The 14,803-nt window shown below is 39.0% G+C and overlaps 1 protein-coding gene across 1 annotated transcript; it reads right to left on the bottom strand.

Moving 5' to 3' along the window:
• Positions 1-947: 947 nt before the first annotated feature.
• arih1 (ariadne ubiquitin-conjugating enzyme E2 binding protein homolog 1 (Drosophila)) lies at positions 948-14,618 on the bottom strand. The gene is made up of 14 exons (XM_041939404.1): positions 14,187-14,618; positions 9,131-9,198; positions 8,862-9,009; positions 7,164-7,256; positions 7,010-7,065; positions 5,986-6,052; positions 5,701-5,807; positions 5,515-5,557; positions 5,309-5,380; positions 4,781-4,911; positions 4,461-4,518; positions 3,582-3,842; positions 2,916-3,028; positions 948-2,828 (listed from the first exon to the last, which is right to left on the bottom strand). Exons 1-14 carry the CDS (start codon positions 14,472-14,474, stop codon positions 2,744-2,746), a joined length of 1,590 nt encoding a protein of 529 aa, XP_041795338.1. The 5' UTR covers positions 14,475-14,618; the 3' UTR covers positions 948-2,743.
• Positions 14,619-14,803: the final 185 nt, after the last annotated feature.

Below are 14,803 nucleotides of genomic sequence, written 5' to 3'. Positions count from 1 at the left end.
TAAAACAAGTTAACCATGCAGTCTCTACAGTCTAAACTTTGGAAGATAACAGCGCTTAAAATATGAAACTTCAAATTGGAGAAACACTTTGTCCCCATCCTGTGGCAGAATGTGTAGTTGCAAGTTCCCCTATAAAGTGTTAAGTTGGAAACGGTTTCTCAAGTGATGGGTTTAGCTTGTACAAGTTTTAGAGCACGGTTTAAAAACACATCAGCTATTAATTGTGGGGAAAAGTTTCCTGAATGAAAAAGGCTGCTGCCACAACACCATCCATCCATTATCAAACAACCACCCATGCCAAAACGATGTTTGCAACATTTTGCACTTTAATATTTTCTCCAAAACAGACAACTAATTTTTCCCACATTTTTACACTAATAGGAAATAAAACACCTTTGATAGCATAAAGAAAAGATATGTAGAAAAGTATTAAAAGTTTTTGGATGTCTCAATTTAATGTAAGTAGCTGCTTCAGTTACTTCAAACGTTATGTTGAAATGTTCATGAACTACTAGCAGACACAATGAGAACAGAGTGAGCCCTGGAGAGCATATTAGCCTAATGATCACAGCTACAGCTGGTGTGTTACCTGCAAGACAACTTAGAGAAAATAGCCCATCTTTTGTAATTCATTCAACCTGTGTCATTGGTTTATGACTTGAGACAAAATTAATTCAAAAGTGACATCATACAAACAACCACCTGATCTTTATCATACAATCTGCAAGTAAAGTGGTGCATAAAAGCTAACATTTTGCCTAAAGTCAAAATAATTCAATGAAAGTTACCAAATTATTTCCACGCAATTCTGGAAGACACAACTCTGCAAAGGTCTGTAGTACACTACTTCGCAAAATACATAGCGCAGAAATGCATCATGGATGTTTGGGTAATTCATATGATTGAGACCAAACCTACTCTAATGACTCACACAGTACTCCCAAAAATGAGATTTCTCATGACATTTATTCAAATAAACAATACAGTTTATAATTTGCTAGGATAAAATAATAAGTTTGAACACATAAGAAGCATGTGGGAGAGTTCCCCAAAGATCTGAAACTGGATTAAAGGATGTGTTTTAACGAAAGCTGACACTTTGGTGTCATCTTCTGACTTGCATCAGTGCCTGTATATTCATGTCCCCCTCCAGTCAATCTTGTGAAGACTGCCATACTGCAGAGACATGAACGAGCATTTACAAGCAGAGAGCTTGACAACCAGAGCAACCACCACATTGAACAATGCAAAACCTGGAGGGGCACTGACATTTCAATGTCGAATCCTCAACCCATGTGCGAAAAATACAGTCTTTAATGCAAAAGCATAACAGCGTTATAAAACAGCCCTACAACCTTTAGAAGTTTGCCCTATGTTCATCATCTGCCTAAGGATCACGCCATCTGTGTAGCTTGGTTCAAAGCAATGTTCAGTTTCACTGCAAGGTAAGAGATCTCTTCAAAGAGGCACAGCCACTATCAGCTCCATGCCATCCAAGTATTCCCTCCTAGAGTGATGCAAATGCCTGACCCTGTTTGACTGTGATCCAGCCCAATTAGCAGCACTACAAAGCTGTGCTGTCAGTACATTCTATTACCCTCATTCAATCCCCAAGGTGCAAGCTTTAAGAGGGCTACCTCAAGCCACGTCGGGAAAGAGAGAGAAAAAGAAAAAAAAAAAACAAGAGTGAATGTCACTCAGTTTGGCTCTTGCAAATAATTAGTAAATGTTTTTAAATGTTTAACACCTCTAAAATTAAAAAAAAAAACTAAGAGGGTACGGCATAAGGTTAGAATAGAGGGACACGGGGCCGGAGCATTCTACCTTACCTTTAAACTGTAAAACTTTTTCTGTTCTTGGTTTTCTAACTCGGCTGTGCACTTTCACTGAGTCCTTTATCTGATCAGTTGGTAACTAGGAGAAATTCTTTCTATCAAACCCCATTTAGAGTTACTGATAAAGTGTAACTTGTGCACTGCTCTGAAGAGACTGGGGATGATAGGGCGAATGCTTTATTGCCAAAGACCTCCAAGCTCCCACACACTTCAGAGGGAGTGAACAGACTCAAACTACTTTGCAAAAGTACACCCTTTTTCAATATTGGTAAAGAATAAATATTTCAAAAAATTCAAAATTATGCAAACACGTGCCACTCTTGCTCTTTAACTTCCATGCATATGGACTATTTACAAATTGAAAAATACAGACTTGCTAATTTGTTCTTTTGAAGTTTTTTTTCTTCTTTTCCCCCCTGAAATGTCTTTGCCCCGTTGCAATCAGCCTATGAACATTCAGCCACCCAGACAAGGATCTCACCACATATTGCAGACATGGTCAGGACAATTAAAGCTGTGTTGAAAACATTTTCACACTAATGGGAAAACAAAAGTCAAAATCAAAACAGAAAAGATTCACAAGCAAAAAACATAGGAAAATAAGATAGTTCAGGGGAGGTGTTACAATACGAGCCAAAAGGATGTATTTGTTTAAGATGGAATTTCTGCGTTCTCAAGACTCCACTCTGTTGCTAACAATACTGTAGTACACTTTCTTTTTATTACTCTACCTTTTATTTAAATATAATTTACTTTGAAGATTTTGTTAAACAAATCCAGGAAAAATGATGCAAAAGTGGTTGGTTTGCCAAAGGAAAGGCGGCAGAAGGCCCGTGCTGCCCTGTTAAATTGCATCAGCGCTCTAGTTTGTCAAGATACTCAAGAGTCCGTTGCATTGGGACGTGTCCTCAATCCTCAATGTACTCCCACAGGTCCTTCTCATAGCCTTCATGCACGTGCTGTAGCAGCACTCTTCGCCTGCTCTCACAGTATCTGTATAGACACAAAACATTTTTTAGAGTCCAAGAAAACACAAACGCAAAAGTGGCAGGCAGTGATAATGATTCAGCCTTCACTGACCTGTACTTATCTTGTACTTTCTGCTTGATGTCCTGCAAGGAATCCTGGGAGATATCCCGCTCTAGGTAGCCAGAGAGCACCTCAGTGGCATTTTCCAGGTCTGCCTGGTTGTTCTGATAAATCAAAGCCAAATGATATTTATGCCACAGAAGTAACAGATTAATAGACAGAAATGTCAGTAAGCCAGCTCAGGCAACAGGAAGTTTGGGCTGATTTCCTCCCATTTGCCCCTCCCAACAATGCGAAAAAACCGAACTGTGCAGACAAGGAGAAGCATTGGGCGTAAGTCATGTCAGTCAAGAGAGTGTGTGTGAATGAGAGAAAGCTAAAGGTGGTGCATAGCTCCCTCTGGCAAAAGCATCTAATATTATGTACTAAGATAATTTCTATTACTAATCTCATGTTTGAAAAAAATGTCTTTTAGTGTAATCAGATGTGGTTTCACGATTGGTAAGAACTTTTAAAAACGCCTCTAATCTCAGTCTTGCTTAAGGATTTACTACTAACACAATTCCAGTACAATGGTAAATTCCTAATTTAATGTTTCTGTTTTACGTAAGGTATTTATAAAAATTACATCAATACTAAAATAGCTCTAGTTATTTAAGTCAAAAAACAGCTTCTCACACTTTGACATTTGAGCCAACACCTTCCCTTTTACCATACCTCAAAAATAATGGACTGGTTGTTCTTCTTGAGGTAGAAGGCAAAGACGTATGTGAACATAAGTGTGGAGCGGCACTGGCACAGCACATCCACGGCCTTCTTCAGAAACTGCACCTCAATCCAGGACATGTTGTGCTGCTGCATCTCCTCCATCTTCTGCTTGACCTGAGCATAGAGCTTGTGCTCAAAGCGCAGGCTCTGCATGTGGTTCATGTAGCGGTTGCAGTAGAACAGGTACCTCTGCAAGGCGGCCCTGGAACGCTGCACACACACAACATGGAACAGGCTTGAGCTCAAGCAAGCGCAAGTTGACTTCAAAATACCCTGTGTACCGGATCATCAGCAAAACAATGAAATGTTGAAATATATCCTACAGGCATTTCAGGAAAGACAACATTCTTCAGTATGCAACCATCAATCATGTTTGTCAGAGGTGTGGTGGATATATACTATCAGGCCAATGCAGCAGCCATTCCATGTACTGCTTCCACCCCACTGAATCCACTGTTTTGGATAAACTTCTTAACAGTGTACAGGTGGGTAACATGAGGAACTGTCACTTGTTTGATTAGTTGGAGTGGATCATATTCTCGTGAAATTCTGTTGATAATGTTGTTGCAGGCTTTAAAATTGTTGCTGTATGTATCAAATTATATACATTTTTTCAAGATTTCTTATCTAAATGTTGTGTGTCATCCAGTGCCGTGGGTTGGAAGCAATACTTGGCATGCTTCTGCCCCAGATGGTATTACACTTGTTGCACCTGTGGCAAATACAGCTGAATGTTGCACACTGAAGAAGGGCATCTTATATGCAAAACATTCAAATATAGCAGCATGCAAAGGTTTTGAAATGGATTAGTGGGATATAATTCATTACCTCTTGGGCATCTCTGGCTGCCTTGGCATCATCTTCATTGTAGCGATTGCAGTTGTACCTAAAAGGTCACAGACTGGTCAGAACCATCAACAATGTCTCCTAAATACCATAACACACATTACACGTTTACATTGCAGATGATGGATGTGTATTTAGACATAAAGTGGCATGAGAATTGCACGTCATATTTGAATTGATAAATTTAGATTTTCACATTTTAAACGAAGTTTTTACTTGAAATGAAAACAAAACTGTCAAAAACCTATATGGCACTAGAAGTGACACCATCATAAATTACTTTATAATCCATTAGTTCTTACCAGGCTGAGCCATGGGGTTCCCATGGGCCCAGGCAGACCCAGCAGAACTCAGCTTTGCAATTCTGATTCCGACAAACCATGTGGTTGCAGCCACCATCTTTCTCAATGGTCACATGGCATTTTGGACACTCCTGTAAGAAGAGTAATGATTTCTGTAAGTCTTCAAGTTTGTAGATGTTTAGATTTAAGAAGCAATTTTTAAAAGTGACAGCAAATCTAGACTTTCATAATTCTGGAGTTCTGGAGTGTGAAACAGAAAAGAAGGACTGGTGACTGATCAGTTGTCACAACTGTAAGATGTGCACACTTACCACAACTTGTCAGCATACAAACATGTTAACAAAATTAGGTAAACTGTTTTTTTTAATGAAACATCTAACTGTGTGTGTATATATATATATATATATATATATATATATGTCTGTGTGTGTATATAACTGTACAGTATGATCAGTATTTCTACAGCTGAAATGTCTGAGGTCATGAACCAGACAAGAGGGTAAAACTAAGACCACTTTGATTCCATACCTTGGTATTTGCTGCAATCCAGTTTGAAGTTTCACTGTCATCATCACATTTCTTAATCCATTTTCTCAGCCACTACAAAAAAAATCAATATGAGTACAAAAAAATCATGTTGAAAATGAATGCCAACATCAACAGAATTTCACTCAAGATATTGGGGAACAGTTTAATATTTCTGCATGGTAATAAAATATTCCTGATTGGCTTACCTTACACTTGACGGGGTCATGCCAATTCTCTCCACAGTTGAAGCTGCACCAACAGGATGCATTACAGGTCAAAATTACATGAATGATTACTATTAAACTATTAAACTGAGAGTAAACTTTAAAGTAATGTCACAGTCAAATCAAAATGGTCTAACACACGTTAGAGCATTGTCATCAAGCTCTTACCAGAACTGACGGCCACACTTGCACCTCACCGGCTTGGCATCTGGATACTGGACTTTGACGACATGATGGCAGTCTGGTGCAGGGCACCACTTTAACAGTCGATTGCACTTAAAGGAGTAGTGAGAGTTAGAGTTTCAACTCATAGTTTTATGGATGCTTCAGTACAAAGAAGGTCCCTGCTTTTCTAAGTAGTGCGTACAGGATCACCTAACCACTCAACATCAAAAACCAAGGCTTTATATTCCATTTCAACAAACTGTTAAGAAGAAGAAAATCTCAGCTTACCTCTACAAAACTATTTGTAATTAAATGCTGGTACTTCAACTTCACTTTTGAATCTGTTATGAGGCGCCTATAGGAGAAGTCAGATCATTTATTAGCTTTCATGACATAAAAATGGGTGACTTTGGTATAAACTTCCATCCTTCGTATTCAGTGCATACCTTCCAATCAAGAATGCAGAAAACAAATGTTTTTGTTTGAATGTTTTCACACAATTTCACACATTTTCCTGACCAACTGGAAGTTGACATGACAGTGAGAATATGAATTTGTCTGCTGACATGAACTATTTACCAAAAACAAATAATAACAAAACAAAGAGTTTAAGTCTCATGAAATTAAATACAGACATGGGGAGCATGTTTCTGCTGTGTGTTGCACCCTAAACTGTTCAGGGCTAGGTCCCTTGCTAGCCAGTCAGATCAGAATGTAGGTTAAGACAATTACTGTCAGCTTAACACCTGGTAAAACAGATTAGTGTTCATGCTTACAAATGGAGGTATATTTCATTACACAACAGTCTGAACATCAACATTGTAAAGTAGAAAAGTAGTGTAAATAGATGGACATGGACTAAGAGCTTTGTTTGAGAAGACAAAGTTTCTATTCCTGTTAAATGTGATAAAAAGCTATGATATAAATTAAGCAAGCATGTCTTATTTTAGAGTAAAGATATTCGTTATATTAAAATACTTAGTTCTGTGTTCCTTATTATTTGATTGAACTGTATGAGCAAATTGCGTAGTGTATGGGTTTTATTATGTTTTTAATTTTTCAAGGCGTGTTGGAAAGAATTGCCATATGGAGCAGATTTCAGCACTGCAGATCTAACTAAGTTGAGAGAGAAATGTACTTCTCAAGTAGTTTGTTAGTGAAGCTTGTACACTCTTCATGTCTTAAAAAAGACAAATAATTTTTGTTTCCTGCTTTTTTCATTACCAGGATGGGTCATTCTATGTATTCTGATCACTGCTGGGAAACGTGTAACGACACATCGAAAGAAATAGAAGCACAAACAGATACTCACATGACTGTGTTGTCATCAACCAAAATGTCACAACTATGAGCAGGACAAGAAATGGTCTGGGGAGACAACACAGGAGGCAAATCATTAGTTACATGGCTATTAATAGGAAACAGTGTACAGCGACTTGTATCCTAAAGCAAATCTTAGTGGATACCTGTCCCATTCCTTCCTCTATGATTTTGGTGGTCAGGTAATCTCCCCAGCATTGCATGCAGAACTTGTGTCCACACTCCAGGCCTGTAAAATACTGTAAGACAGGGAAGCATCTAGTAAATTTGACGTTTATGATCACAAGATTCTAAGCATGCATGTGCTTGGGAAAATAGGGTCCATAAACAGGTCAAATTTGAATGGAAAGGCTGCAGTAGCCAGAGGAAGATACCAGTTTCAATAATCACTGGATGATTCTTCCACTACCATAGGAAGCATTGCCTTGTTAAAATAACCAATGTCCGTCATTACATGATAGCCATGAATAGATCACCTGGTCTACTACAATGTTAGGGTAAGTTCTGGTATCACGGCATCAGCCTGTAGGTTTTAATGGCAATGGGGATGTCTGGCAGAATGGCTCACAGTTACACTTCCTCCACCACTTCATACATACATGCAACACTGTATGTAACCGTGCATGATTAGGTCGCATCCACACTAAACAGAGTCAATGAGAGTGAAATATATAGCAATATCTACCAAGTGGCACTTGCTAGACTTGCTGGGTCAAGAAGGGATACAAATTCTACCATCTTTAGGGCACGCATTCTGTATTTTCTATCAAAATGGTACAGCATTGCTAGGAGAGTAAATAAGAAGAGTATAGAAGCATTCAGCTTTCTATTTGAGTTATATAACACTTTCAAGACAGTTTTCCCCTCCGTCCTTTGCATTAATAAACATTACTTAATAGGAACAATTTACTAAGTAAAGTATTTTTATTCCCTGCATGCCCTGACATTCTCTTACCCGACCCCAAATTGCAAAGCCAGCAACTAATAGAAAGCTTTCTGATTCCTAGGGTCAGGGGATATGACAGTGTTCACCATGCGCCAGTAGAAATGTGTCCACCAGTGCAGATTTAGCAATACCGTTTTCACCATGGGAGCAGCCCCTTAGTGTAGCAAATCAGGGCTGGATTCTCGCATGATCTTGCAAATCCAGCTGGCTCGCAAGGTAACGTGATTTGGGCAGCAGGACTGCTTCCCACATTCTCGTGTGATGTGAGAGGCAACCTGACCAACCCAAGGTTGAGTCAGGTTGAGGGTTGTTTCTGAAAGTGGTGCAGCTTCTATCACATAACATGGACATGGTTTGGAGTCAGAAAAGGGCATGGTTATTTTAAACCTGTAACTGAATTTACAGAACAATAATGTATTGTAATATATACCGTTACCATGAGATAAGATAGAACACTTGGGCCTTGTTGCCTGCCCCTATTACAGTGTGCAAAGTCTCAGCTAATAACTGGCGTTAATATCATGACTGGTGGGTAACTCACACAACTTTTAGCCTGCAAAGCAAAACTTTTCTCTTAATCTTTAAAAGTTACATTCACAGAATTATATTGATTGCTAGAGATGGTATGAGAGAATATTTATCTTAATACCAGATAAGGAAATTAAAAACAGATAATGCGATCATATTTTATGATGTCAAGTCAGACAGAGTGGAATATTTGTAAAAGGACTGGCTGTACCGCTGCCTCAGTTAAGGGTCCCCATATGCAAGTTAAAATGAGTCTTAAATCTCCATTGTGGTATTAAGGCAAGGCACAGCTTTAGTGTCCAACCACAACTTAGATCTGAACACACAATCAGCTAGTGTAACACAATGCCAGTGTCATTATGGGACTCACAGAATTGGGGAAGTTCAGATAGCAGATCTGACAAGGCATGTCCTGTGCCGATGATCTAGTGTTGATTGGAGGACGGATCCGAGGCTTCTTGCTGGGATTAATGACATGACACTCGGAGAAAAGCTTGTCAAGGTTACCATCAAAATACCTGCAGAAATAAAGACCAAAAAAATGTTAAAAAATACATAAACACATGAGATCTCCCAGTCAAGTTTCAGCTAACACAAATATAAAGTGGCAAATAAAGAATATACTTCAGAGATTCTTACCTTTCCATAAGCTTTTCTTTATCCCAGTTGAAGTGGCTGAGAAGGATGCGTGTTATTGTTGCAGGATTCTAGAGGAACGAGAAATTGTTGGTCAGAAATAAACTTTAAGTTTAAATTTAACTACTACCAGCTTACAACAACTCACAACAACTCACAATTAGGGAAGATCTGACATGGAAAACCCATTTATTGGTATTTCCACAATTCTACTCCTATTATTATACAGCTCAATAAAATACAACCACAAACTACAGCCATAGAAGTCAACTCCTCTCTGCCATGATCTAAAGAAATTTGTTGAAAAAAGATTCACAAAGAGAAAATTCACAGCAGGGCTTTTCCACTGGATTGCATTTATTGACAAGGGGTTTCAATTTTTCCTATCCACAGTAGTTTAGACTTCAGTTTAGACTTTAGATTAAGCAACTAAGGCCGGCAGTATACTTCAAATGAAATACTAGAACCGTTGTATTCGGTTGTGTCTGTAGACATTTGATAGGCAAAATGGCTGCTGTTTATCACACAATAAACCAGAACTCTAAATACATGTTAAAAAAAAAAAAAAAAAAAAAAAAACAACACACACACATACACACACACCAGTGTTCCATTGCCTGTGACTGCAAGTATAACTGGTCAGCCCGCACATACTGCAGCTATTTAAACCAAATGTGACGCTTCACTTTCATGACAAAAACCTGCCATTTAGCTGATACAAAACACATTAAATTCCATTTTGTTTGGCATGTACTGTCAGCCTAACTGATTAAGGTCTGATGATCCTGACATGTGACATCCTGCAACAAAACCAAATAGAAACCTCTCCACAAAAAAATTTAATGGAAAAGTTCCACCAAATACATTCACTTCATTCCCTTACTCCAATTGGCATTTTTATTTGAAACATGTAAGCAACAATGTTAATATAACAGGACAGCTCCATAGAAGTGCACCATCCTGTGCGGCACTGCAATACCAGTGAGGATATGTCAAACACAAAGGTGTAACAAACACAACTGTTTCTTCTGCGTGTCATTTCTACACGTTATTATGCACACTCTTCTTGATATCCTTTCTGACTTTCTTGAGCAGAAACGACCAAATAACATTCTGTAAAATATTTTTTAGCATTTTATCATTGCCTAGTCAACATTGGGTACATTTATCCATTCAGAGCAAAGTGCACCCAATGAAGGTGGAATGCAGTTGAATTTGAGATGCACTAAAACCGATACTAGTATCAGATATCATTCCATTACTGACTGATAGCTGGATCGGGTATCAGGGACCATGGGCCAATCTGGGATCGGATAGAATTTTGTTAAAAAATAACAATCCAGTACACTTATATCTATGTATTTATTTGTTAGATTTTGTTTAATAAAGTTAGGAAAGCAGTGTTTAAGTCTTTTAAGTTCAAGCCTGATGAACCAAGCCTCTTCCACACTGTAAGGCAAACAACTTATTAATTAAATGCTGGTATTGGAGCTGCACCCAGTATGGGCCAATACTCAAAGCCTAGGTATTGGAACTGAAAAAGTTGGATTGGTGCATCCCTAATTTGAAACAATGAAGTTATTACCTGCAGCTGAAGTTGGCTTAAGTCACTTACTAATATCATCAAGCCAGTGCCACATTTGAAAGTGAACTTTGTTGATAAGTAAAGTGCTGGGCCACCAAGAGTCACCAGAATAGTTTCAATGCACCGTGGCATAAATTCTAGTCGATAAGTCCATATAGTAATGTAGAGAGATATCAGTCAAATTTGTTTTATAATCCTCATTTTGTATTGAAACGTGGACCGCAGAAGAGAGTCAGGAAAGGCAGGGGAGACAAGGTCCAAGCTTGAGTTCACGATTTGCCATATTTGATGACGCTCTACAGTAAAGTTATAAGATAGGCAACAAATTTTAGAGGTGGCATTAAAAGTCAATGGAAAGACGGAAAGAAATGCGTATTAGTCAAAGGTGGTGTCCGCACAAGTTGAAAATGTTTCATCACAAGCAAAACTACTGCAGTTAACCCAACCTGAAATATAAGACAGTCTGACTCTACTTTGTCATATACACAACATATGTACAAGCCCCTCACACATGTCTGTCTATAATTACAGAACCACTCATATCATATCAGGGGAAACATCCATTGGTCGTTTCTAGCCAACAGGCTCACTGCATTCGAGCAGTGAAATTTCCGGCATGGGACAAAAAAATTGTTTTGCATTGTATTTGAACGTTTTTTGCTTGTGAGAGCAGTATGGTGGAATAAGAACAATGACGCTCGAACTCTTGAAAAGCTGTTCCAGCAGAAATAACATAAATCTACTCCCCTATCCACTCTACATTGTTAACGGACTAATCCTTGTAATAGAACACCGTAAGTTGATGATGGGATATCATATGTATAACAAACTAATTTTCACCTTTTACTGTACAAACAGAAAATTGTGATAAAAATAAATTAAGTCTAGCAACTGAGGTCACAACATTGATGTGAACCGTGTCACTATGGTTACAGGCATTCGGGGGTCTCCCTGGAATACCTAGGTATGATGATGCAGTATAGTAAAAACATATTTTGTATACTGCATGCAAGAACTCCTTCGCATCCAACGCCAACATTATCGTACAGTGATACAGTATGGTACAGTGTGGTTCCACTGTTTAAGCAAATCACTGGAGATTGCTCTCAGCAATTACAAGATTGGATAAGCAAATTGTGTCGCTGTACTTCTTTGTACACACATTTACTTCACTCCATCTTGGTGTGATGAGGGGTGGGAATCACAGGGAAATTGACACAATATGGTGTTGAATGATACGTATGAAGTGTGTGTGACCTAGGAGCAGGTAGAGAAACAGTTTTTTTTCTCTGCGTACTTTACTTAACCTGGAAACTGGACTAAAATGGTGAAACTGAAGGAATATCTGTACAGTACCGGACTAGACAAACAATGGAAATAACTGTCAAAAGAAGCATTAATTACAAAACACTAGAGGGTGGCGATATGCCTTTGTAGCAGGCAGAAGAGTCTGCCTAATCCAACTTCAGGGCATTTCACTCCTTTTATCTGTCGGTCTCCAAGCAACACAGTGTTTTCCGCCAGAAACACTGTCCGCATGGGGCTCCATGTCATCCATCTCTGCGGTGGTGAGGAGATGATGAGCTGCTGGACTATATGGTCAACTGACTTACAAACAGGCACGTACAAGTTAGCTGCATTGGCTAGCTAACAAGTCGCATGTAAAAGAGTTTTTTCTGCATGCTTCTATGACGTGGTATGTTAGACAACCAATCACCAGCAATATTTAGCTTTGGTAAAAGCATGCTATAAAACTGACTCTGATGAGAGTTACTCCTTAGGTATCTAAATTTGGTACCGAATGACAGGGCATTTTTCCATACTAGATAGTATCATGGTGATTCGATCAAAGTTCAGTACCCAGTCCTAGTCATCACTTATATACCACTTATTCAACGCATTATGTATGGCTTTCATTTATGCAATCATTTGTGAGAGATTCCTACAGCCACATGTACGTACATGCTGTCATCCAAATGTCAAACAGACAAACTGGCCAAAAAGGATGAACTGCCAGAAAGCATAATGGTTCCTGGATAACAACCATCTGCAATTAAAGCTGGATGTACATCAAGAGAACAAATCATGACATTGATACCAATGTTTCAATAGTGCATGACAAGTTAAATGGCAGCATACTCAGCTGCACGTTTCTTAGGTCCACCCAGCTAAAACTAATGCAGCCTAATATAACAGCAGTGCAATAACTCCTACCACAATATGAAAGCTAAAATGCTAAGTCTTTGTTGATGTTGATAGAGAAGTGTAGATGTGATTTTTTTTAAACCAATTTAAGAGGCTGTAGTTTGTGATGCTCTTCAACTGACTTGAGCTACTGAGAGGTGTTCCTGGGAAAGGCAAATTATTAAAAAATATTTCTTAGTATAGCCATGGACAATGTTCATGCTAGTTTTGTCAGTTACAGTACATCCTTCTGCAATTATTTACTTGCAAAATGTGAAAATTAAACATAGTAGAGCTGAATACTATTTTTAGAAGAATCACCATGTCAGTTGTGTATGCTGAGGAAACAACTGCTATGCCGCTGTACTGTATCCACAGTACTGATATCTTACCAATTTTAGTTTTAGGGCTCGTTAATAGTGAAACGATAACACTCAGAAACACTTTCTTGTTTAAAATGCAACGCTATTTCTTAGAAGCTTAAATGGTGACATCGACACCAAGACCACTTTCTACTTTATGCTGTACCTAACTGTAGTTAAGTGAAAGGAAATGGAGGCCCAAGTTGACGATAAGCCGAAGGGCTCCACCGAGTTTCCCTTGATTTAATCTAAACCATAGCTCTTGCCAAATTATAACGTTCGTTCGTATGATCCATGTGGACAGTTTTTGAAAGTCATGATAATTTAGCTTGTTAAACGTAGCGTAAGTGACCTAGCATGTAATTTGCTAACGTTAACCAACTCGATGACCAAGCCTTTCATCCAACATTAAAATAACGCCAACGCTAATGTTATTTTACACATTTTGTAACATTAAGATTCGATTGCTTGGTTAATGCACTCGGACTATAGACAAGTAGGAATTAGCAGTTCTCTAATTCTATAACTAAAGACGTTAGGCTTTTCCGGTGAGGTGTTAGGTTAACGGTTACAGTTGGCTAGTTAGCAAGCTAGCTAACTTGCAAGCTAACATCATCTTAGCAAACGTTGCTGCCAACTTCTCAATAGGGATTAGACTACTTCCTGGACAAAATTCGTATGGAAATTGAAACTTAACTGTACACATTTTACGCGTACTGTATCTGAATTTTAAATGCTACACGTACAAAAGAAAGCGTAATTGAGGGGGGAAAGGAGTGTACATTTATCACTGTTGTGAAAGTGCCAACTTCCAGCAAGTAAACTACTCCTACAAGGCTAACGGCTAAGCTAACGTCCAAGGCCTGTTTACGCTTCACCCAAGCCTGGACCCCGGTCTTTCCTGACGCTGACATACCAAAATACCTACCTGGATGACCTCGTTGACCTCCCTGATACACTCCACCATATGCTGGAGGATCTGCTCGGCAGTCAAAACCTCGAAGCGGTAGTCCTCCTCCTCTTCCTCACCGGGACCGTGGCCACCTCCACCAGTGTCGCCGCACTCATCTCGCTCTCCGGCGGCCACCACGGGATCGACCAACTCCACCTCTCCGAGCTCCAGGGTGTCGTCCTCGGGCTCCTCTTCGGCGCTGTCCTCGCTACATTCCTCCTCTTCGTCGTCGTATTCATAGTTATAACCCTCGTCTGAGTCCATTCCTAGGGTGGTTATCAACTTGTGACAAGCACACCTAAACGTCTACGGTATGCGAAATGTTGATTGCGGAACAATACGAAAACCAAAATTATCCGAGCCTGTTTTTCAGCTGCAGCGAAAATAACAACAAAACGTCGCCGCTGCTAAGCCAACAAAGAGACACAGCGTCACCAACTGACGCCGGCCTTACGTCAGATGGGCTGTACAAGAAAATCTAAAAAAAAAAAACTGTATTTATTTTAAACTTATTTAGAATATCTATGTGTCTCTCATCGCATTAATTTAATTTGTTTTCATCCCTTATTTTTTAACATTTATAAATGATTTTT

This window comes from Chelmon rostratus, chromosome 6, assembly GCF_017976325.1.
Source record: "Chelmon rostratus isolate fCheRos1 chromosome 6, fCheRos1.pri, whole genome shotgun sequence".
Lineage (NCBI taxonomy): Eukaryota > Metazoa > Chordata > Actinopteri > Chaetodontiformes > Chaetodontidae > Chelmon > Chelmon rostratus.
Note: the sequence above shows the minus strand (reverse complement) of the source record. Positions and strands in the feature narration are given on the sequence as shown.